This window comes from Capsicum annuum, chromosome 6 (assembly GCF_002878395.1).
Source record: "Capsicum annuum cultivar UCD-10X-F1 chromosome 6, UCD10Xv1.1, whole genome shotgun sequence".
Classification (NCBI taxonomy): domain Eukaryota; kingdom Viridiplantae; phylum Streptophyta; class Magnoliopsida; order Solanales; family Solanaceae; genus Capsicum; species Capsicum annuum.
The window spans coordinates 224,138,619-224,161,601 of record NC_061116.1 but is presented as its reverse complement, the minus strand read 5'-3'; the positions used below and the strand labels follow the sequence as shown (position 1 = coordinate 224,161,601).

Sequence of the window (22,983 nt, the reverse complement as noted above, 5' to 3'; positions counted from 1 at the left end):
GAGTTTTCGAATATGTTTTACAATAATGTTACGTACAAGCATTCCGATTATTTTATAAATGAACTTAAATTATTTATGAGTTGAAGGTCTCTAATTATAACAAGGAAACTATTTGTTTCATTTTGAATAAACTTTCTTTTTCTTTTTAGTTTCTCATCGTGTTCAACTAAATATGAATTTGCGCCTAAAAATCTTATATATTATTAAGAATAAAATGCTTCCTAACAAAGATAATGTGATACTCAAAGTTTGAATTTGAGAGATCTTATTTAGAATGAAGAAGTATATATCATTCCTAACAAGATAATGGAGAAAACTCTATGACCAGTTCCTTACCGCTTAGTTCGCTGACCGTGGAACGAAGAATTAATCTCACGATTACCGACTGTGAAAATACCTTAAGAAATAAAATATATATATATAGCTCGTATGATAATTAATTACAAGAGTCAGAGTGCTTCCTTTATCACTACTTTCCAAAAAAAAAAAAAAAAGTCTTGCTTTTAAGATAGCTCCCCATCCTAAGTCACTTCCATCTGTTCTGGTGTTATCATTTAATCATTTGTAATCAATTACCATACGAGCTTTACCCCTTACTTGTTCACTATGATTTCTTACCATAAAAGCCGCTGATCTATGTTTAGAGATGGATCTTCTTATTACTCCTAATTGTAAGAGTTCTTGTATCTGTATATCAAATTCTTTAGTATCTTCATTATTCGCTTCTAGGTGTTGTTTTTATCGTTGTTAGTAAGGTTACATTTTCAAGGACCATGTGTTGGAAGCAAGTCATTTTATCTTGTGAAAAATAAATGGAGAAAAACATCAGATGCACTTTAAAGTTCCCAATAAATGTTTTCTAAAAAATGTTTTTCTATTTTCTTTTATTTGGGTGTAATAAAATATTTGGAAAACATTTTTCATAATAACTTATTTTCTTTAATTTGAGGGAAAATGACAAATGTGACTTATGATCCTATCCTCACCCCTCTTCCTCACCCCAACAACACTCATATTCACATGACTCAAAAAATTTACATTTCTCAAAAATTTACATTACTCGAAAATATTTTTCACTGTGTTTTGATTCAATTTTTCACTGCTTGAAATAAAAAATAGTGAAGCCCGAATTTTTCCCATTTTCAATGTTCGTTGGATGTATTGTTATTTTCATATGCATAGAAGAAGATTTACCTATGTTACTTTTGTTACTTGCATATTTCATTTTGTCATCGATGTAATTTGTTTCACGAGGTTGAATAAGCTTGTCGCTCCGTTATATTTCTATTGATTGTAGAATCTTGAGATTGTCCTGACAAAATATTGAAAAGTGTCTCCTATATTTGCTAATTAATAGTTGTTTAAATTTAGTGATTGTAATATTTTTGTATTCGATATTGATATTATTTGTTATGCTTAAATTAGTTCTTACAAGTTGTATAGTTGCTAGAGACACTGATATACTAGTTAACAGTTAGTAGTATTTTCTAAAAAAGTATTTTTTCAATCACCAATCAAACACTAGAAAATATTTTTCTAATAAATAGTCTCTACTCACCAACCAAACACCATAAAATATTTTTTACTCACCAATCAAACATAAAAAAATAAGTAGAAAACCAACTTATTTTTCAGAAAATATTTTCATATTGATGAATAGTTTTTGCATGTACACTTTTACTTTTTCACTATTTCAAAAATAGTTTTTCACTTATGCCTGTCACTTCTATTATATTGATGAATATGTTTTTTATATTTTATCTTTAGCATAAATTACTTGTTCCTCCAATTATTGTTAAAATTTAATATTATTAAACATCAATTAATAGGAATATTAGTAAAATACTCATATTAATTAATATTTTTTAAGGGACATACAAAATCTAAAGCAGACAAGAAACAGTGAAAAAAGGAGTACAATATATATTACCAATATGTATCACTAGGATAAATAAATGTAGCAATTCGAAAATACCAAGGCTTCCAAGTAATTCAGTGCATGTTTGGTCAGGCTACTTATTTTGGAAACCTTTTAAAAATATCTTTCCAAAAAGGTACTTTTAGAAAAAAAAAATATTTAAAAATAATTTTTCCCGAATTCGATAAATAAATCGGGTTTGACTTTGTCTTTTTAGTGTCAAATTACGAAAAAGGATTATTTTAAGACTATTAAATAGAGAGAAATTATTTTAAATATTCATAACAAAAAACTTTAATTAAATTCATACTTTAAATTTAATTTAACAGGTAAATGTTATTTTCGATAAATCCGTAGAAGTCATTCTGAAAAACCAGGAAGAAGAGAACTATAAAAACAAAAAAGAATGTGATAACTAATTTTAAGTTATAATATAAATAGTTCTATATTGTTAATTTTTTACTGTAGTTTAGTCTGCAATTCTCCGTACTATAGGTCAATTACTATATCCATAAGGTTATCAATTTCATTTATCATAAAATTTAGTTATAATTATTCTATAAGTGATGTAATTGTATAGATATATATTTTTTATACAGTTAATGGATTATTAAGCTCTATTTGAAAATCCATTTATTTTCCAAATATCTATTAATTGCTTTTGCAATAAAAACTTGACCAACCTCCAAGTTATTAAATTATTATATGGTGAAAAGTGACAAAATTACATAAAATGAAGTAATAATTACAAGATGGCATTACTTAAGATGTCTATTTGGCTTCACTCCTGGAAAAGGAAAGGAAAAAAAAAAAGACCAAACAATCTTTTTGTTGCGTGAGAATAGACAATACTCCTTTTTTTTTTTTTTTTTTACAAATCACACATAAAGTACTAATAATATATTCAGAGAATATACAAGTGAAAGGGGAGGATAGAATATATCCGGATCTTATTTCTACCTCGTGAAGGTAAAAATGTTGTTTTTTAAGGACTATTAGCATAAGTGCAGCTAGACGATATAGTTATGAAAAAAAAATGACAAAGAAGAAAAGATCACAACTAATAAGAAAAATAGTTTAAATCATGCAGAAACTTGCAATTCGCAGACCGATCACCATCATGAATAAAGAGAATAAATTTTGAAATGTATATATAGTTTTATACATCAATCTATACTTATATATTTCACGCACATGTATAATAAAAATAAATTATTGAGTTTTACCGAACTTGCTATATGACTACACTATATATATATATATATATATATATTCAGAAATGACACTTCCATACTAGTCACTTCTCACTTTTCATCAACTATATTTGGAGTACTAGTACTACTACTTTTGCTAGCTCTAAAATTTTCAGTACAAATTAAATGGGATCACTGTCAGAGTACAGATCTGAAAACTTCCATTGGTACTTAAGCAAAGCAAGTCTTCATATTCTTATTATTTCAATCATCATTTTTTTACCAATATTTCTCCTAATTACTTTCCTTTTCTTTCGTTTTGTTCGTAGAAGAATTGGTCAAGTGGTTGTTGATGATGAAGAATCTAGAGGCCAAATTAGACAAGGAGGTGATGAATTTGTAGCAAGCCCACAAGAACATCTTGGTCTTGATGCCAAGACAATAAGTACTTTGCCTATTTTCATGTTCAAGTTATCTTCTTTAAAAAATAATAATGTGAAGAACTTGAATAATAGTTACATGGAAAGTGAGTGCTCAATATGTTTGGGATGTTACGAAGATGAAGAGATTGTTAAAGTCATGCCTAAATGTCAACATGGCTTTCATTCACCTTGCCTTGATAAGTGGCTTGGTAATTGTTCAACTTGTCCTCTTTGTAGATCCTCTTGTTGACTCTACTTGCTGGCTGTGTCGCTCTAATTGCATGATAAGTCTACAGTTGCAATTCAAGGTTTTTTGCGCAATCGTCGCGTTGAAGATATAATTAATTATTAGAGTAGTTGTCAGAAGTCTAGCGTTTAGGCTGTCTCACCGTCCCTCCTTATCAAAAGAATTTTCACGTGTTGAATCAATGACAATGATTCAGGTCCACACATAAAGAGGCGTGTTGAAGACATACATGATTATTGAATAAATACAAATGTGTTGGCTCCCTCTAGCTAGCACATAAGCCTTAAATGTACTTCAATTTAAGTTATTTGTAGTAACGATATATAATTTTCTAGTATTATATATAATCAGCAAATTTAATTTTAACCCACGATAGAAAGTTGTTTCTTCTTAAACTAAAGCTATTTGTCATTCTTAAAATTTTCTATAATTTAGATGACCACTTAAATAATATTAAAAGCTAGAAGATTCAATGATTAGAACATAAAGATCGAATATGAGTATTACTAATCTGGGTTTTTAATGCCTCTTCTAAGTTCAACAGTACGTAAAATATGTTATTACTATATGATCATTTCATAAAAGTTTAAGTAGGCAACCTATACATAATTTGATGTTAACTATAGGCTTTTCAAGAACGTGACTATAGTAAATAAATATTCGCAGCACGTACATGGATTTTCCTTTCCATTGCTAGGGGCGGAACTCGGGAGAGTGTTCACTCGAACCCCTCAATAAAAAATTATACTATATATATTTTTATTTTTCACATCCCTGAATAAATATCTTGAACCTACTTGTACTCAACTAAAGTAAACAAACAAATTTTAGCTTTAACATTCTCAAAGGAATCTGCTTGGCATTATCCATTTTATGAAGTTATATTTTATCCATAATGATTTTAGCATCTACCCCCTCAATTTTCCAATCTTGACCACTTAAAAAGAGATTTTATTTTTGTCTTTTTAAAAAAAGAAAAGTATGGTCACACTTATTTATTTGAAAATCCATGGCGTTATGGGTAATGGGCCTTATTGCTGCTAAGGGATATAAATGGAACAGTTGACAATACAGTAAAACAATTAAGCAAGTTTAATTACTCTTCTTCTTTTATTTTTTTTTCTTCTTAAAGAAGAGAGTGAGTTGCCTGTTGGATTTATTGCTACTACGAGATCTTAAAATAATTCAAATCATTGATGATTTCATTATTTATTGAGTTGCAAAAATTTATGAATAGCTTTACTCTATTATTATAATTTAAATATAGAAGATTGTCAGTCTTATTTTTCAGTGGTATTGCGGAGAATTATTTGTACATGTTCTTAACTTTTTGTAAGTGGTTTAGTAAAAGTTATTTTTAAAATTGTCATTGTATAGAAGTTAAAAGAAAAACTATAAACGGTTTGGTCTGTTTAAAATAATACTAATAGAATGCCTTTCATCGTGGCAGATTCAAAATATAAATTTGATGAATTCGATCTTTATGTTCTAACAATTGAACCTACTAACTTTAAAATTATTATTTCAGAATCTAACAAAAACAAAAAAATTCTCGAAATTTTAGTTAGTTTTTACATGTATATCCATACTTCATGTCGAAAATGCTCGATATGATTGAACCATATAATTATACTCTGCATCCTCTTGTGTAGTAAATAACATAGTACTACTAGTAGATAGTAATAAGTGCCCATTCTCTTTTGCCATCACTTCCATTTGAGTTCATCATTGTTCAGTTTTGTCATGTCTTTACAAGATACTCAAACTTCAAACTGGTACTTCAGTGACAAATTAATCACTTCACATTTCCACAACCATGGTCTTTCCATTATCTTTTTCTTCATCTTGATATTACTAGTTGCCTTCTTTTTCTTCTACTTTCTTTGTAAATTTAACTATATTTCTAGTGAAATAATGTCAAGTCCTCCACTTGGTGATTCAGTCTTGGTACAAAGCAACAAGGGGCTTGATGAAGAATCTATTCAAAAGCTCCCCATTTTCTTATTTGGTGAGACAGGTAAAGACACTGTAAAAGAAATTAGTGAGTGCCCAATTTGTTTGGGGTTATTTGGAGATGATGAAATGGTTAAGTTATTACCAGTTTGTGAACATGTATATCATGCTCAATGTATCGATGAATGGCTAATTGCTCACTCAAATTGTCCTCTATGCCGGGCGTCGCTTCGATTCAACTCACTTGCTACAAGTTCAGAAGCCGCGGCTTGAATTGCACCAAGAATGAAGAAGTACCGACCACCAAATGGAGTATGTTCTATTTCTTTTGTTCTTTGGTTTGCAAGTTCAACTATCCCAATTTGTAAAATTTACAAATTGTTCATTGATTTGATATCAATAAAATTTAATTGATCGTAGTGGTGCTCCATCATTTTGATATGTAGAGTTACAATATGTTATTATAGGTCAACTTAACCTGACAGTATAAAACTTTTTTGATGTCACTCAAATGGTTCATAACAGGCGCCCTTCTAACATTATTTGCGTTTTCACTATTAATCATAGATCACTTCTTTTTTAGCTAAGATCTATGAAGCATAGATAACTTCCAAGATTCAATGATAGGATTATAGGCAGGTTGAAGATAAATCGAAGTTTGCAACTTAAGATTCTTTAGTTGCACAAAGTAAAAAAAATAAAGCTTTGGTTAAAGTTTAATTTTAGCATAAATCACAAAGTAAAAGCCTTAGAAGTCGAACAAGTTAACTTTGATTTGTTAGACTTGACACCAAAATTACAATTTTTCACCAACAGTTAATGAAGTACTGATTTCTTTTGATTCTCTTTGACCTATTTTATACAGCAAATAACACACATTCCTCTGTACACGAACAGAAGAAATGAAGAATTTGCCATTTTTCATAGACCCCTTTGGGCTTTTCCGGAAAAGTAACAAAGATCGTACTCTCTCAAATCGGGTTATGCTCCTTATTAAAGAATTACACTTTTCTATATTAGAAATAATTGAACTTTAAACTTCAATATTACCTTTAATGACATACTATTGTAGACATAAAAATTCTCATGACATATGTAAAGACCAAGTTCCAAAACTTTTCCTTTTTAGCTACATTGCCCAGACTATCTGAATGATGAAAGCAAGTATTCATGGCATATGCATTGATTCTTGAACTTTGCACCCCGAACCAATGCATAAATAAATCAAAGTAAAACAAAGAGAATTACCAGAAATAGTGAAATTTATAAATTTGAAAAAGGATCTAAGAGCGTCTAGGGTCAGTCCAGGAGGGCCTCTTAACGCCTTCTTTTTTTTCCTTCTCACCAGAGTTATTTCACAGACTTTTATAACAAGATGTCTTGATCTGGTAGGACAATAGGATTCCGTGCGAAATTTGGAGAGAAGAAAGTAGATTTTAAAATTTATCATCTGCAGAGACCATATTAAGAATCAGTTTGGTTCATATTTGGAGAGATTATTCCCTCGCGAAATCACAATCAAATTACTGAGGCTGGAAAAAGGAGAGGAAGGGATTGGAGAGGGCAGTAAGAAGATGATTATTCCCTTTAAAATGATACACTTTAATGTCAAAACTCTCGTCAATATACAATATTTTTGGTATATCAGTTGATACAATTTGAAGAATGAGAGAATTGCTGCATTTACAAATTAGCAAGTCAAGTTGCAATGACCTACATCAGTTTGTATCTCTTCTCCTGTACTCCTGTAACCCCCATTTGTATCTCTATAATTGTATGAAGTGGCATCTGCAAGTTTTACAAGGAAAAGGGTAAAATAAATGGAATTTATATTTCTATACTAGACCAGGAAAGTAAAGAGCATAGGCTTCTGTGTTAATTTCTCAGCTGAAATGATTAATCCCCTTCTGACAAGTTCAAAGTTCACTAAATTTATATGGACAAAGCAATACTGAAGAAACAATCACCTATAGCCACTACAAACCTTTGCCCTCATCTTCCATTCACTAGAATATATAGATAATTAGCAGAGGAATCCAACTTCAACGCCATTTTCTTGATTAAATTATGAGTAATTGGTGTCGTTGATATAAAGTTCTATGAACGAGAATATTTTAAGAAAAAAATTTCTGGAAATACTCCCCAAGATTTTAAAACTATTTCAAATGAACTATTGGAGACATATGTAAGTGACGAAAGTTGTTTTCTCCCTCTTTAAAAAATATTTTTCACTGGTGTTTGGTTGCCGGAAAATGACTTATTTTTTAGAAGAAATTTTCCGAAAAAGCACTTTTCTTCATACCAAACACACCCAAAATCTCAACTAGCATTTAGCACCAACCATCTCTACAACCTTGAAAGATAACACCATACACAAATTTTATGCACATCATCTTTTTTGAGAATCGTGTCAGCGTCTTATCTACCCTTAATTAGAAATAGGGTGCACATTTTTCGTAGAGTAGCCTCAATGAACTTTGTTTCATTCAGCAACTTAATTGACCAATCGAGCAAGACAGATGGAATGAAAGGAAAAAAAAAGTAGCAGCAGCTCCGCGGCTCGTCTAGAAGAAGAAGAAGATAATTATCATTTTCATGTCTAGCAGATATGTTCAACATGCTATAAGTGGCATCAGAAGGAACGGATATGCATCCATGTTCATCGAGGAATATGATATAACTATCCTGTTCAAATTCTTCATAAGCAAGATCAAGTAGTTACCTCTATGTGTGGAATTTCATTCAAAGGCCTATCAGCAAAATAAGCATACAACGCCCTCAGTACTGCCTACAAGAGAATTAGAAAGAAACATTCAATATCATGCACATTGTCACGGGCCAAATTTTAGCCGCGTGCGGACAGCTTAACACTCATGATGTCGATGCTAAACTCAGTCCTAAACTTACTCTAAATTTCGTCCCCAAGAACCTTTGAACGCTCACACGAACTCACAAGGAAATAGCAAGAAAGACACTCGGTTTTGGGAGGCCCGAAGAGCCAATTTTCAGATTATATTTCTTGAATATTTGAAGTGTATGATCTGCCCAAGAGGCCTTCACAAGATATATATAGTGCCCCTTAGTCAAGGATACAATAAATGCTTAGTCAACATTACCCCATTTGGGCATGCAAGCCATGAACTAGTAGAAAAGCCTTTGTCTAGTATGCTGTTTTTGTAGAGCAGCCACTGCCCAGCTGGTCAAGGCTTCAAAGCCCCATAAATGTTGACCCGAGCTTGTATTTTGACCTCCCAAAGATGCCCCCACATTGGCCTTGTCACGAGACGTTGAGGGAGCCCCGTCGGGTTCCAAAATGTGTCTGAAATGCTCGGAATTATGCCCAAAACGGGATGAATTTAATGGGTAGTGACGCGGGGCGTCACAACATGCTTTATTGGCATGAAAGTGAGATAATTTTCATGTTTCAGCAACATTTACCAACCTGGTGGGATACCACCACTACCGGTGCTCGCTGTCTTTCAAGCTCGATAATCACTGGTTCCAACCTGCAGCATATTGAACATTAATTAGAACGAAATGAGGAAATTGCAGATTCTAGATTTAATTTATTGACGGTAACCAACCTTACAGTTTAAAGGGTTAAATAACGAACCTTTGTATGACATCAAGGTAAGATTCGCCTCTAGGGTATCTATACCTCAGCTTGTCCTTTTTGCGTGACCTGCATGTATAAATAAGTAAGAACCTTTAACACTAACTAATTGATATTCAAGATAAAGTACACAGTGTTGGTCCTTAATGCATCAATACATGAGAATGGGGGAGACCAGCTTCATTTCTTCTGACAAGTCAACAACACACTGTTATATGAGCATGCGAAGAGAAAGAGTAAATCACACATCCAGTTAGAAATAATGAAGCAGAAAGGTCCTTTGATTCCATGGAGATGTTATTACCCCATGAATGAGTCTCTCATCAGTTCAACAAATTATGCGCAAACTAGGAAAGACCTTTTCCAACTCTAACTACATTCCAAGGCAGTTCAATTCAGTTGATTGCTTATACAGATAGATAGTGAAAAAGAACTATGCCACTGGGGCAATCAATATCATTAAGTTCATTCAGTAGACACCAAACAGACTCTAAGGTCAATTCCCTGTCTTAGCAAATATCACTTTTCTGTAGCTGCTGAGGTATATTTCCTTCAGTACGTGTTCATAATTTGACTTTTTCCTATAAACACCACAGAAATCTACTTGGATAAAATCTTATCATGTCACAAACAAATGGAAAAGCGTGCATTGAAAGGTGAAGAAGAGTTGTAGCATACTCATATTCTTCGGGCATATTTTTCTTTATTTCTTCATATGTCATCCCATCACATATGCCAGAATTTATTTCATCAAGGGCTCGCCATTGTATCTGAGGAGGGATAAGGAAAAGGAAGAAACCTACTATGTCAAAAACATGATTTAAAAACAAACAAACAAAGAATCGACAGTTCAACAAGCTAACCTTGGGAAACCCAGCAATTGGACCAGCTGTCAAAATTGTTCTTTGCAATGTACTGGTCCATATCTAAGTCAAAAAAATATATAATTGAGCATTTATACAACATCCTCTAGCATATATCTAAGAATTTGTGCAGAGTAAGAACTACCAGCTATCTTCAACTATTAATGATTTGTTCCGAGTCATCATACCCACTGAAAGCCTAACAAACAGTTGAGGAACTTAAAAAATGCAATTTTCTAGGTCCATGTAGAAATATAATAAATTTTGAGCTTAATAAATACTAGAGACCATAAACTCTTTATAAGCTCATACTTCAGAAACAAAACCCTTTATGTGTTTATGCCGATTTTTTCTTCATGTACATTATGTTATTGAAAAAAAAAAGGAAAGTTGTTAGTTCTTCAAAATCAAGAAATTTGAGATATTATCACATCACACATTCCCAAAGATATGCTGCAAGACTGCAAATCCAATTCTTTTAATTCAACTCCTCCCAACCCCCATAAAAAAAATGAAAGATACCTATGTTTATTGTAGTATTTCTTGATTCCTTTTGTGAGGAGAAAGTGGGCCTTTTTTTGTGTGCAAACAGGAGTATTAAGCTGCTAGGAACCACATTTTCCATATAGGGATTCCTAATATCTTAAGATCAGCATAGAAGTTTGACATCTGTCCTACTAATTAGGAGTATCTAGTTACAGCTGATACTAATTTTTTTTATTCTGGAAGCGACATAAAACCGTGCTTCTCATATAAGCCAAAAGAGTTGGATACTACATGCATTTACGCCTCATTGTTTTTAGCAACCACTAATCCTGCTTCAAGTTTGTGTAAGAAATGATAGTAAGTATAAGTACTGCTTTGACATACTTTTATTTCAAAACTACATCTGAAATTTGCAGTTTGCTATTTAATCTAACATGAGTAGGAAATTACAACTATCAGAGAAGGCTTTGACATGCTTCTTCTAGAGAGCTAATTCTCCAATTGAAAATATCAGCCCCAAAAGGAAAAAATAAAAGGAAATGCTTGCTCGACTAGGGGAAAAAGATCAAAAGGTTCCTGCTCCTGGCACAGATTATTATCTAAAGAAGGGAAGTTCAATATTTTTCCTTTATTTATTTATTTATTGATATGTAGTTTTTCAGGAAAAAGGAAGTGTTTTCATCATAGATTGGAGGAAGCTTTCTTCTTTAGCCAAAGAAAACAAAGTAATTCGGAACAGGTTTCAAAATGAAGAACTGGCTTTTCTTAATATGTTAACACTTAACACAATAAAAGACCAAAAAACAGAAATCTAAGCACCCTAGGTTGCATGGCATCAGATTCAATGGTTCTAATGCTTTTCTAACGTTAATGCTTTCTTCTAAGTGTACAAGTCACTCCTAGTTCTATCTCTATTGCTTTAAGCTAAATCTTTCTCCCAGCCTTCCCCAACTCACAGGGTGAGAACCCAATCAGAAGCTGTAGGTCAGTTCCTAATTGTATCAATTTCAAGAAAAGACAAGTGAAAGTCAAAAAGGAAAAGAAAAAGGAAAAATAACAGTACACGGTTGAATCATCAATAGGTGGAACTTACAGAAGCTGCCTTTTCTTTCTTCAGTCGTTTTTCAACAAAATTGGCAAGCTTCTTCGCATAGACCTCCCCAGTTTCACTGTTAAAGAAATTCGCAGGTCATAAAGGAAAAAGGAAATTTTCAGCTAGTCTAAATTGAAAATACATCTAGAAAATAGAGTAAAGATTTCATTATTTGATTAACACTAACCAAATCACAGCATGTACAAACTAAGTGAATATTTCATCAGACGTTTATTATCCAATCTCAAACGAGTAACTTTTATATCGCGAAGGGCAAACTCTACATTTTATAACTTTAAAAGACCAGTAAAATCTGAAGAAACCATGAAGGCTCCATGCCCTATGATAAGATTTGTATCACTAAAAGAATCTGAAGCAGCCATGAACGCTTCATGCCCTACGATAAATTTGTGAAGGGCAGTCGGTGCACAAAGCATCTATATGTTCACGCAGGGTTCAGGGAAGGGCGCCATCTCAAAGGGTGTGATTTAGACAGCCTAACCTGATGAAAGCATTAGTGGTTGCTTCCACAGCTCAAAACCATGACCTATATCACACGGAGACAACTTTACCATTGCTCCAAAACTCCCCTTCCCCTATGATAATTTTTTGTATCATCTAAAAAGGAAACAATTGTCTATGGCGTACAAAAGCCTTCATCACAGTCATGTGAATGCACTAACTGAAAGAGCAACGACAGTCCCGCGAAGATTGAACACTTGACATTGCTGGGAGTTAAAATGTAGAAGAGAGCGGCTCATTACACATGTTCTCTCAAAATATAGGAAAACGTAAAGATGCAAGGCAAACAAATGAAAAAGGGAATTGAAATGTAAAACAGAGAAGCTCATTACACATGTTATCTGAAAATAGAAGAAAAACGTAAGATGTAAGGTAAACAAAAAAAAAAAAAAATTAGAAATAGTAACTTCAATCTGTTATTCCTCAAAATAAAGAGTGTGTGTGTAATATATATGTGTGTGTGTGTGTGTGTGTGTGTGTGTATCATCTTCAAGGTGGTTAGAGGATACAAACCTTATGGCAGTGTCACCACCAATTCTGCCTCTAACATTGTATAGACTTTCTCCATGCCTTGTTAGAAAAATTGGACGGGGTGTGAGATGTGTATTGACCTGCATATCATATCAATCTGTTGTGCACTTCCAACGAAACTTAAGAGCATATGGGAGGAGCAAATTAAACGATAAGATATCTCGATCAGGCAAATTGCCATCTTGCAATGACTGCTAGCCTGTTTGACCAGTTCTCTTTCTTTCCTTACTTTGCCAGGATAAGTGGAGGGGCCATGACATATATGAAAATCACTCTTAGGGAAAATGTGAAGCTCCATCAAAAGAATCTGCCAGATCTTAGTTATACATTCAAATGATAAAAAAGAATACCAATAAAGAGGACATGTCCTGTACAGCATGGAATTTTCCCATTTACCAGTGTGCACCAGTAGTGATATCATACAGTAGCAAGAATACCGACTCTGCTACCAAACTCTAAACTTCAATCTGTTTTCTTGAAACCAAAAGATCAGATCCTGAATCTTGAAGACTAAACTAAGGCGGTAACTGCTAATAATTACACATTGGTTGAGATTACGGGTAGTCATCTCCTTATATGCTCTTGGAAAATTCTCACCTCATGAGCTAGCTTTTAGGCCCAGAGTTCATTTTCTTAACAGTAACCATCTGTGGATGTGAGTTTATTGCTGTCTTTGCTTCTTATGTTTTTCTTTTGTATGTATTTCATAGAGACTGAGGTTACCAAAGAGGATATAGGCATTTTGAGAAATAGAATCAATTCCCTCATTGCTAGCAACATTTTTCAACATAATTCAGGAGAGGCCTCAAAACAAAGTAGTCTGTTGGAAAGAAAAAAGACCACTTAGTAGGATCATGGATGATCAGTAACTTACCAAGAAGAAGACAATCCTCCCAGGAAGATAGCCACTGATATTATTCACCTGCACAAATAGAACTGATTCTTTAAAGAGTTTGAAGCTGTATAAATACTTTCAAGAGACTGATCTGGTGGAATCCATTTCCTCCTTGGGATGTGAATTGAATTGCACAGGAACTTAATCTATGGTTGCAGCCAAGTCTAGCCGCCTTTCTGATTTAAAGAAAGTAAGATATTATATAAGTGCATGGATATCTATGGATATAAAATGTTGTATTTGCTACCAATGCTTACATCGACCTTTTGAAGTGTCCTCTAATAAACAACACATGAAACAAATGAAATAAGGTCACTTACTTGTATTTGTCCTCCATGACCACTGACCATATCAATCATTTTGATATAAGAACCTTCCTCCACTGGCTCATAAACCTTGGAGAAAAAAAAAGATAGGCATTACATAATATGATGCTAAGCATTCATATATAAGTACGACAAAAACAAACATAATAACTTTGATAAATAATATTACTTTTTCATAATTATCAAGGCGATTCTTGAAGTCCCTGTATCCAGCTTCAAAATCTGGCCTGTATAACAATGCCAACTATGTTAGTCTTTTTCTAACTGATATGAGAAACACCAAAAGACACAGTAAGTTACATTACTCTTCAGCATAGTCTGGGCTTTGTTGAACTTTCAGGCGTATGTTTCTTTCAATTAGTTTAGGATCATTACAGATTGTTTCTAAGAAAATTATCTGCAAGCAAAGCATCAAAGACATCAAGAATGCGTACTAAGAGCAGATAAACAACTAAAGCTTCTGAATATGGATGCACAAAATCCACCAACAAATATCATTAAAAAAAAGTACAACTCTTGTCTACGACTACAACCAGGAGTAAATAAATATAAAGAATGAAATAAAAAAGAAAAAAGGATTAATCTTTTAAAAGAAACTTATTACACAAATTAAAGCACTGAGATACATAAGCACCAAGCCAACAAGTCCACCTCTCGACCCTTAGCCACTTAAATATCAGGTTTTTATTTGTGAAGTGCACGTAACTAATACATCATGCGCTTGCTCTTACCACTATATCAAAGCATTTGGGAAAACATCTTACAGTTCTATTAAAGGAAACTAAGAGCAGTAACACTAACACCAGATGTCCATCAATAAGACTTCACCTTGCATTTTCCCTCAGCCATTTTCATAAGCATATTCCTTCTTTTCCTTGAGCTATTTGTGGCATCAAAAATTCCTACCTGCATTCCATAACGGATACAGTTATTGGAAACTCAGAAGCAGGTATTGTTCCAAGGAAAAAACAGAAGACTTACCTGACCACCCTCTTGCATCCACGCGATCATGTCTTCCATTGCAAGGGCTGCTACCTAGTAGCATGTGATGTATTAAAACTATGTGAAAAGAAGAAAGTCAATTCAACGAATAAATTAAGTGTAATGAAACTACAAGAGAGATTGATGATGTTATACAACTCAAAGATTTATGCACAATAGCCCAAGGGACAAAATAATAATGAACTCTTACCATGGCTACAAGCACAACAACAATAGACATTTCTCCAAATGTAACCAGTCATACTGTCAAATATGAGCCTATGGCCATCCATATCTAAACCCCAAAATCCCAAAGATAATTCTTCATCAAAATGCAAAAGCAACATGTTCCTTTCTACAACTCTTACGAACTAGATATAATATTAATCAACTTTTCCTAAAGGTGAATGGTCAAATCTCCAATTAATGGGTGCTGAATTGGCAATCGAGAATATTAATACAAATTGCAAAATGCCCATGCATGTTATCTGACAGAAGCCCTATCTATATGTTACTTTTCTATGGGAGGCCAGGAGGGACTACTAAGATTAGGGATGTTAAGGCAGAGTAAACAAGGACCTGCCTATAATCGAATAAAGAATATATATATAAATGAGGAATGGGGGCAGTGTTGGGGAATTCTTTTTCCTTGCACTGTGGGGGTCAGGGTAGGTGCTTGATAATTTTTATGCAAGTCGTGGTAATTCATCTGATGTTTCGATTCAAGTGAGCTAGAGCACCAGAACTTAGGTTTCACACCCTTACCTCTCCAAAACAGAGCCTGGCTCTTCCTTCATCATTTTCCTCATTTCTCCCAAAACAGATCACAAGCACCAGGGGATACCCCTCCACTCTATTTCATTGATCTCTCCGGTCTCTCAAGATATTAATAACAAGTCTGACATTCCTTGTGGTTCTTTTTCGGAACATAAGAAAGAACAATAACAGAGAGAACATAGGAGAACCTAATTTCCCTACAGAACACAAAACATGAAGGGGGAAAAGCCCTCGTTATTGCTACAGATTCCGACTGAACCTGTCAATCTTCATCCATCCTCTTTCTCCCAATCTCAAAATGATACTTAATCCATGCTTTGATATATGCAGAATACCAGAACAGGAAAGAGCAGGACCTCCTCTGACTATATTAAGTGGAACCTACATCTCCATTTCAACAGCTGTCCATCATGTTGACAAGCAAACTTGCTCGTCAACTTCCAATTAAAAAGCTCTAAACCAACCTTTATACATATTACCAAGATACACAAAGACAAAGTGGAATGCTGCCCTTTTTAGCATCACCCTCTGATCTTCCCGGTCTTGCCTCTTCCTCAAAATCCCCCATTGCTTCAAGTGGTGTCATCCGACACTGCTAACTAATGTATATGTACATGTAATTACAACTATACACACACACAAGCACACACGATAGAATGGCACCGCTCGGAAAAAAATGTAAGATATTATCGGTTTGGGATGGAAGTAAAGCCTTGTTGAACCCCACAGGCCACAGCCTCCAATCCAAACACACGTACTAGCTGAGCTATAACATAGGCAGGTGTCAAATTCTATGTATGCCACTGCCAATTTTATAAACTGGAAAGGATAGGGATGGGGACAAAAATGGAGCAGGGTAGGGAAAGGGCAAGAGATTTGAGGTGCAAGCGTGAGGGAAGAAGCTCTATGGTGAGTCGATCCAACCATAGCAATTAGTATCACCGCCCGAACCCTGCCTCATTGTCAATCCTAATTAAGAGGATTTCAGGCTTCTAGCAAATAGACAAAAAACCGACATCTGTTCTGACAGAAATTACCTCATTGCGAGCCTCCAAGCCTTCCGGATTGTCAGCTCGGAAGAAATCAGCAGTCTGTGTCAACAAAGATACACAAGAAAATGAAGTTCCACGGATTGTATTTCAATTAATAAGAACTTAAACCTCCTAGTAGGAGAAGCTCCAATAAATTGTCCGACATACAAAAGTTATTTCAACACTGGAACAAAAGTAGTTAGAAGTCACACCCTCACCCCCTGCCCCACCCACCCCCCAAAAAAGGAAATGTCAAGGACGATAACAACTACAGGTAAAATTCATTCAACAGTTGAGTTTCAAGCATAACCACAAGTGAATCTCTAGCTGTCTGGTCAATGATGGAATCCAGAAGAGAAACAATCTTGACCAACAACAAATGACAAACCGGATAGATTTAACAATCAGAGTTCGGTAAATATTTGATGGAGACCAAAAGTTCTCACTTGGCAAACTTAAAGGATCAAAACTGCTCAGTTGATACGTAAGGAACTATTCTGAACCTACGACCAAATATAAGGGACTATTTTTGTTATTTCTCCATTCCCGGTGTATGCTTTCTAAATAAAAGATATCCAAGGACTATTAACTTTGTCTCTTCAGAGCACAAAGGATGGAAGTCACTTTTAGATCCCTTGATACAATTATTGTAATACCAGTATGAAAAAAGTAGTACTTTGCTGATGTGGACAACCCAAAGTGCCAAATGTTTTAGATGTTATCTGCAAAAATAAAATCATACCACCTAATCCAAAAGGCCACCTGATAATGAACCTTAAATGATGTCTTGACTAGTGAATTCTCAGTTTAACATAGTTATCTATACAAAAAGGATGGCAGTTCTTTTTTTCCTGTTTTTAATAACTGAGGCGACGGTTCTATTTGACTGGAGACGTTCAGAAAAACAGTTCAATTCAGGCATTTAAAATACCTGATTACTTCCGTGCTTGAGCCGGCGGTACTGTCACAGAAAAGAGATTGGTTAGTTTCCTATTTTTGCAAATTTAGGAGGACATTGAAGAACCAAGAGCTACAATTTACCTTCCCAACATTGAAGTGCTTGGTGTCATGACCTAGCCATCGAAGATACCTAGTAAGCTTAGCGGCAGTAAAAGTTTTACCACGAGCTGGCAAGCCAACCTGCAGGAAGCATAAGCAAATCCTAAGATCATTCATCGCATGAGATACTATTTCAAGAACATAGCAAAGCCAATATGAGAGCACAACATCAGCATCAAAGTTGAAAAGCTTTCACCAAAAGTAATTAGTGCTTCATCAGAAAATAAAAATACCAGAACAATTGCTAGATGCCTGTCTTCCTTTGGCCCAAGCATCTGATCAGCTACAGCTCCAGCTGCAACCGCTCCTGCAGCAGCTGGCATCATATTCTAAACAATTTAAAAGAATGACAAATCAGATATGTAAACCAAGTCACAACAGAGATTTTATTACAGTATTCATCACAATGGACACTTTGGATTTCTACATACCTTGGCATCTGAATCAGGCTTGAGATCAAGAGTAAAACTGGTTGTACTGGGTGATTTGAGTAGTCTTGGAGATCCCACACCCCTATCTACAAGGAGTCCCCTGTAACTATCTTGCTTTTGCAAAGATGAGAACGTTCCCATGGACTTGGATTCAACCGTGCCAGACCCTGAGGGCACTCTAGTTGGATCCGGGACAATTACTTCCATTTGCTGCATGATAAAAGGATGGTATAATGTGAATCAACCGGAACTCTTAACCAATGAGGTACAATTTGAAAGAAAATGGTAATATATGTAGAACGACTAAGAGCATAAAGTTGAATTAAGTAGGGAGAACACTAGTCACATAATATGCATGTTTGCAGCGCATGAGATACCTTCCGTGCATAACATTAGATAATAATTTTAATAGCATCTATGACTGGCCATATGAGTGTCAAAGATGCTTAGCATACAAGATTTTTATCTGGAGGATGACTAAGTACCCGAGTTGAATAGCTTTTTCATTTTACCGAGTAAAATGATGATCAATCTCATGTATTGGAAATATGCTAATGTCTGTTTCTCTTGAATTACGGAAATGCATTACAGGGAAACACTTATCCCAAAAAAATAGTCAGCAGTATTAGTACAACTCTGAATCAGAGCACACTTTTGGGGGTTTATTCTGTTTTAATAAGAATGATATAAAGATAGAAAAAAACTCAAGTCCTAAAGTCAAACTAGATCACAAGTTAAAAGGACGAAAACCTTTATTGTAGCAGACCGATCATTTGAAGTGTGACCATCTTTTGAGGAAGGTCTTGGAATGGTAGTGCCATCTGTCCCAGAAAATACACCTGAAAGTTTTAGTGACCTAGGAGTTTCTGTCAAGTTAGCTGCGTAAACTGTTGCAGATTGTGTTGGAGCGGGCACAACATAATGTTCAAGATCAAGCTCTAGACTTGCTGAAGAGCCATGCTGTCGAGAAAAAATGTTTAAAATATAATTAATGTAATTAAGGCATACATGAAAAACATATCTAACTGCCAAAATCTATAGAAACAACCCTGATAAGCAATATTCATCCAGAGAAATCTGAAAAAGCTAAAAACATGGAGGATCTGACCAATAGACAGGAGCAGAAAAACTAGGAGAACCGGCAAAAACGAAGAACAATAATTTCCTCAAAATTACTCATATGCTAACAAAAAGGCATAGGATATGTATCCTTGTTCAAATTTAAACCTAATATCAAATCTCCAACCCCATTATGCTCCTAAACAAGAGGAAATTATCTCCCTTTAGTGGTACGATATCTGTTGATGCAATAGCTTGTAATAGTACAGTTTATTGCATTTGCCAAATGTAAGGACAAGGCATTTGAGCTCCAACATGTTAAAAAAACACTCATTCACATGGAGAGATCATCCAACAAGATATGGTAAGATAGTAATCACAGTCATCTAGCACTATGGTTTATAAAGCAGTATTTACAATTAGCAGTCAAACAATGGCAACATCTTACCTCTGCACCCATCGCTGGTGTCGAATTTATGCTAATATCTGGTACCCCCCGAACAGTGGAAAGCCTGCGATTTTCCTGAAAGGCTCTCCAACTAGCCGCAAGATTAAATGGCGAAACTCTGTCTGCTTTAACAAATACTCTATATTCGATAATCTCATCATTATCCCGCTTAAACAAGGCTGAACGCCCATCCCCTTGTAACGTTCCAGCAATTAGTACACGGTTTGGGCCCTCCTCCACTATACACGGCTCAGGGTTGTTGTATTTTGGCTTCAAGAGGAACTTAAAGTCCAATGTCTCTGTACAAATAAAAATCAATCAATCAACTGCTTCTCAATCCCTAGCTAGTTCAGGTCGGCTATATTAATCAGAGGCGGAGCTATAGAGTGTCAAGCTAAGGGTTCCTCTGAACCAAGTAGCTTTGGCTCAAATTAACATAGATTTTAAAAGAAAAAAGAAGAGTCACTCCACGAATTAACAAAGACTTAAGAGTCAAAAACACACCTAAAATATCCCCGTTTTTTGAGTTTCCTGAACAATCCTCAAATATTTATCGAAACACACCTTACCAATCAATTGTTCACCTTTCCTACCTAAAATATCACCATTATTCAAGTAGGAAAAAGTGAACAACTATCCACCTTACCAATCAATTGTTTACCTTTCCTACCTGAAATATCACCATTATTCAAGTAGGAAAAAGTGAACAACTGATATTTGAGGTGTGTTTCAATAAACATTTGGCGATATTTCAGCTAGGAAACTAAACTGATAGTTGAGGTGTGTTTCGAACATTTGGCGATATGTCAACTAGTAAACTCACACACCTTATAGTTTGAGTATGAAACTCAAAAAATCAGATTATTCATGTATGAAACTCAAACAAACTGGGATATTTTAGGTACATTTTCAACTCTTCGCTCGAACAAATTTGAAAAAATCACTAGAGTAAGAACAAAATAGCTAACCGTGATTAGGAGGAACAACGAAACTCAGTTCCCACATAGAAGTTGATTCGCGCTCCATCGGAAGCTAATAATTGGAAAAAAAAAAATAATCACATTAGTTAACGAACACAGAAAAAACAACAATCAGTAAAACTACAAAAACGAGAGCTATCAATTACAGCTTTAGAAGAATCCCATGAACCAATAAGCGGAACTGAACCATAAACATGAGGAATAAGTTCGCCTTTAGGTTTATATTTTTCCATTTTGAGAGAAACGTAAAGCTGTCCTCCTCCGTGATCTTCTCTATCTTCGCTGCTTCCATGTGAAATACTATCTGGATTCTTCGATGAACCAGTACCCATTTTGCTACAAATTTCTCTCCACAAAAAACTCCTCCTGTTCCCTTTATGTGAACTGAATATAATAATAATAAAAAAATTAGGTACTAATAGTTAGTAGTAGTCAGTTGTGGATAGGACGATAGTATAAAGAGAGACGGAGATTGCAAGATGCGCAAACTAGGAAAAAAGAACAAAAAATAAAATGGCTGGCTGGCTGGCTGGCTGGCTAACTGTTGGGATTTGGTTAGTTGCGCGAAAGCAGAATATCTCGGTTATTATAAAAAAATATCTAATTGATTGTGAAAGTGATAAATATAGAATCTATTTAGTCAATTATGTGAAAGATTAAAAAATCTATTAATTGTGAAAGATGATAGATATAAAATCTATTTAGTTGAGTTACGTGATAGCTGATTCAAACTGATATCTATTATGATAAAAAATAAAAACAGAAAGAATTGTTTAAATTTATTTTGTTTCGATAAGAATACACGAGTTTGAAATAAAAAAAAAACATACCCCATGAGGTTAGGCAGATTTGACTTTAGGTTAATATATTTTGGAAATTGATGCTGAAATCAATATGAGTTTCATCTAATTTGGGTCATATTATTTTGATAATTATGGTTTTCATCTAAATTGGGTCATATCATGAGGAACAACTAATAAAGATTAATATTGTTATGTGTTTGTCATGAATTCATTGGAGTTGCAGGTGGATAATTGCAACCCCAGTTAGGATTAATGCAGCTTCATATAATTAAATCTATGGAGGTTTCATATGATATGTGTTTGTATGAGAATAAATATTGGAGTACTTTGTTTGTTAGAACGTGAATGACGGAATTCCGAATGTGAGGGCCAAACTATATGATCATTTGTGTGCTATTTTATTAATTTAACATTTTAATAAAAAAAAAAGTAAGGTTTCAATAAGAGGAAGTCATTAGAAAATTGACTTGGAAGACTAATATGTAGAAGTGCCCTCTTTCAAATTATGTGACCCCATTTTATTTTTTATTATTATTTTTATTGTTTTAGATTGGGGTAGGGATAAGGGATTATACTGTGGGGGAATTACATTTAATCAGTATAAATTAATTAAGCTATTAAAACTATTCATTATATTATTATTTATAGAGTTGGATAATTTTTTATTTGATCATAAATTATAAACTTAGCTTCGGATGATATGAACTTATACATGAGGTTATGGAGGACAGATCTTAGAAAAGGAAATTAATAAGTAGGAGTGCAGTTTCTTGATATCTGTGGACATTAAGTGCTCGTTTGGTAGAGTGTATAAGAATAATGCAAAATATAGTGTGTTAATAATGCTTGAATTAATTATATTTGTGTTAGTTATGCTTGTGTTTTTCTTACGCAGTGTTTAGTTTGATGTATTAAAAATAAAATAAATTAAATAATTTTAAAAAAAAATATTTTACGAAAATATCCTCCAAATATATGTTGGAAATGATGTGATTTTTTTTTTTTGATGGATAATAGTGTCTTTAATTATGTTAATGCATGCATTGGACCATTACATTGCTAATACCATAGATTTTGGGTATTATTAATATACACCTCAATACACTATAGAGTGTATAACCAATGCAAGCATTAGTTATACATAACGTGAAAAAGCATACCAAACAAGGTATTAATAATACACATTAAATTAATGTATGCATTAACTTTCCAATACATTCTATCAAACGACCCCTGATAGTTTTAATGTTTGTTTTTGTAATCTTTGTCCATCTCTTGGAAAAAAGGTAAGAAAAATATTTATATTTTGACGAAATTTGTAGTTACGCATCCTAAATTTTTCGAGGGGGCCT

General features: G+C 34.0%; 1 protein-coding gene and 1 long non-coding RNA gene across 4 annotated transcripts; one reads left to right on the top strand and one right to left on the bottom strand.

Annotated features, from left to right (window-relative positions):
• Positions 1 to 3,207: 3,207 nt before the first annotated feature.
• On the top strand, positions 3,208 to 4,153 carry LOC124899390. Its single transcript, XR_007056842.1, has 2 exons — positions 3,208 to 3,338; positions 3,441 to 4,153. It is a non-coding gene; the product is annotated as an uncharacterized LOC124899390 (long non-coding RNA).
• Positions 4,154 to 7,287: 3,134 nt separating this feature from the next.
• Positions 7,288 to 21,909, bottom strand: LOC107875459 (6-phosphofructo-2-kinase/fructose-2,6-bisphosphatase). Of its 3 annotated transcripts, XR_007056840.1 has the most exons (25): positions 21,659 to 21,866; positions 20,975 to 21,212; positions 20,817 to 20,880; positions 19,849 to 20,147; positions 19,092 to 19,301; positions 18,342 to 18,551; positions 18,144 to 18,239; positions 17,893 to 17,991; positions 17,783 to 17,812; positions 16,858 to 16,911; positions 15,044 to 15,097; positions 14,891 to 14,968; positions 14,368 to 14,459; positions 14,232 to 14,289; positions 14,057 to 14,131; positions 13,716 to 13,763; positions 12,824 to 12,921; positions 11,789 to 11,864; positions 10,210 to 10,272; positions 10,025 to 10,116; positions 9,347 to 9,415; positions 9,176 to 9,239; positions 8,850 to 9,052; positions 8,456 to 8,521; positions 7,288 to 7,521 (listed from the first exon to the last, which is right to left on the bottom strand). XR_007056840.1 is itself a non-coding variant. In XM_016722190.2 (24 exons), the coding sequence occupies exons 1-24, from the start codon at positions 21,661 to 21,663 to the stop codon at positions 7,447 to 7,449; spliced, it is 2,313 nt and encodes a 770-aa protein (XP_016577676.2). In that variant the 5' UTR covers positions 21,664 to 21,909; the 3' UTR covers positions 7,288 to 7,446. The 3 variants fall into 3 exon arrangements, 1 of the variants encoding a protein (XP_016577676.2); XM_016722190.2 differs by lacking the exon at positions 8,850 to 9,052 and having other exon boundaries at positions 21,659 to 21,909; XR_007056841.1 differs by lacking the exons at positions 7,288 to 7,521; positions 8,456 to 8,521; positions 8,850 to 9,052; positions 9,176 to 9,239; positions 9,347 to 9,415 and adding an exon at positions 10,355 to 10,408 and having other exon boundaries at positions 10,053 to 10,116; positions 21,659 to 21,869.
• Between the last annotated feature and the right edge of the window lie 1,074 nt (positions 21,910 to 22,983).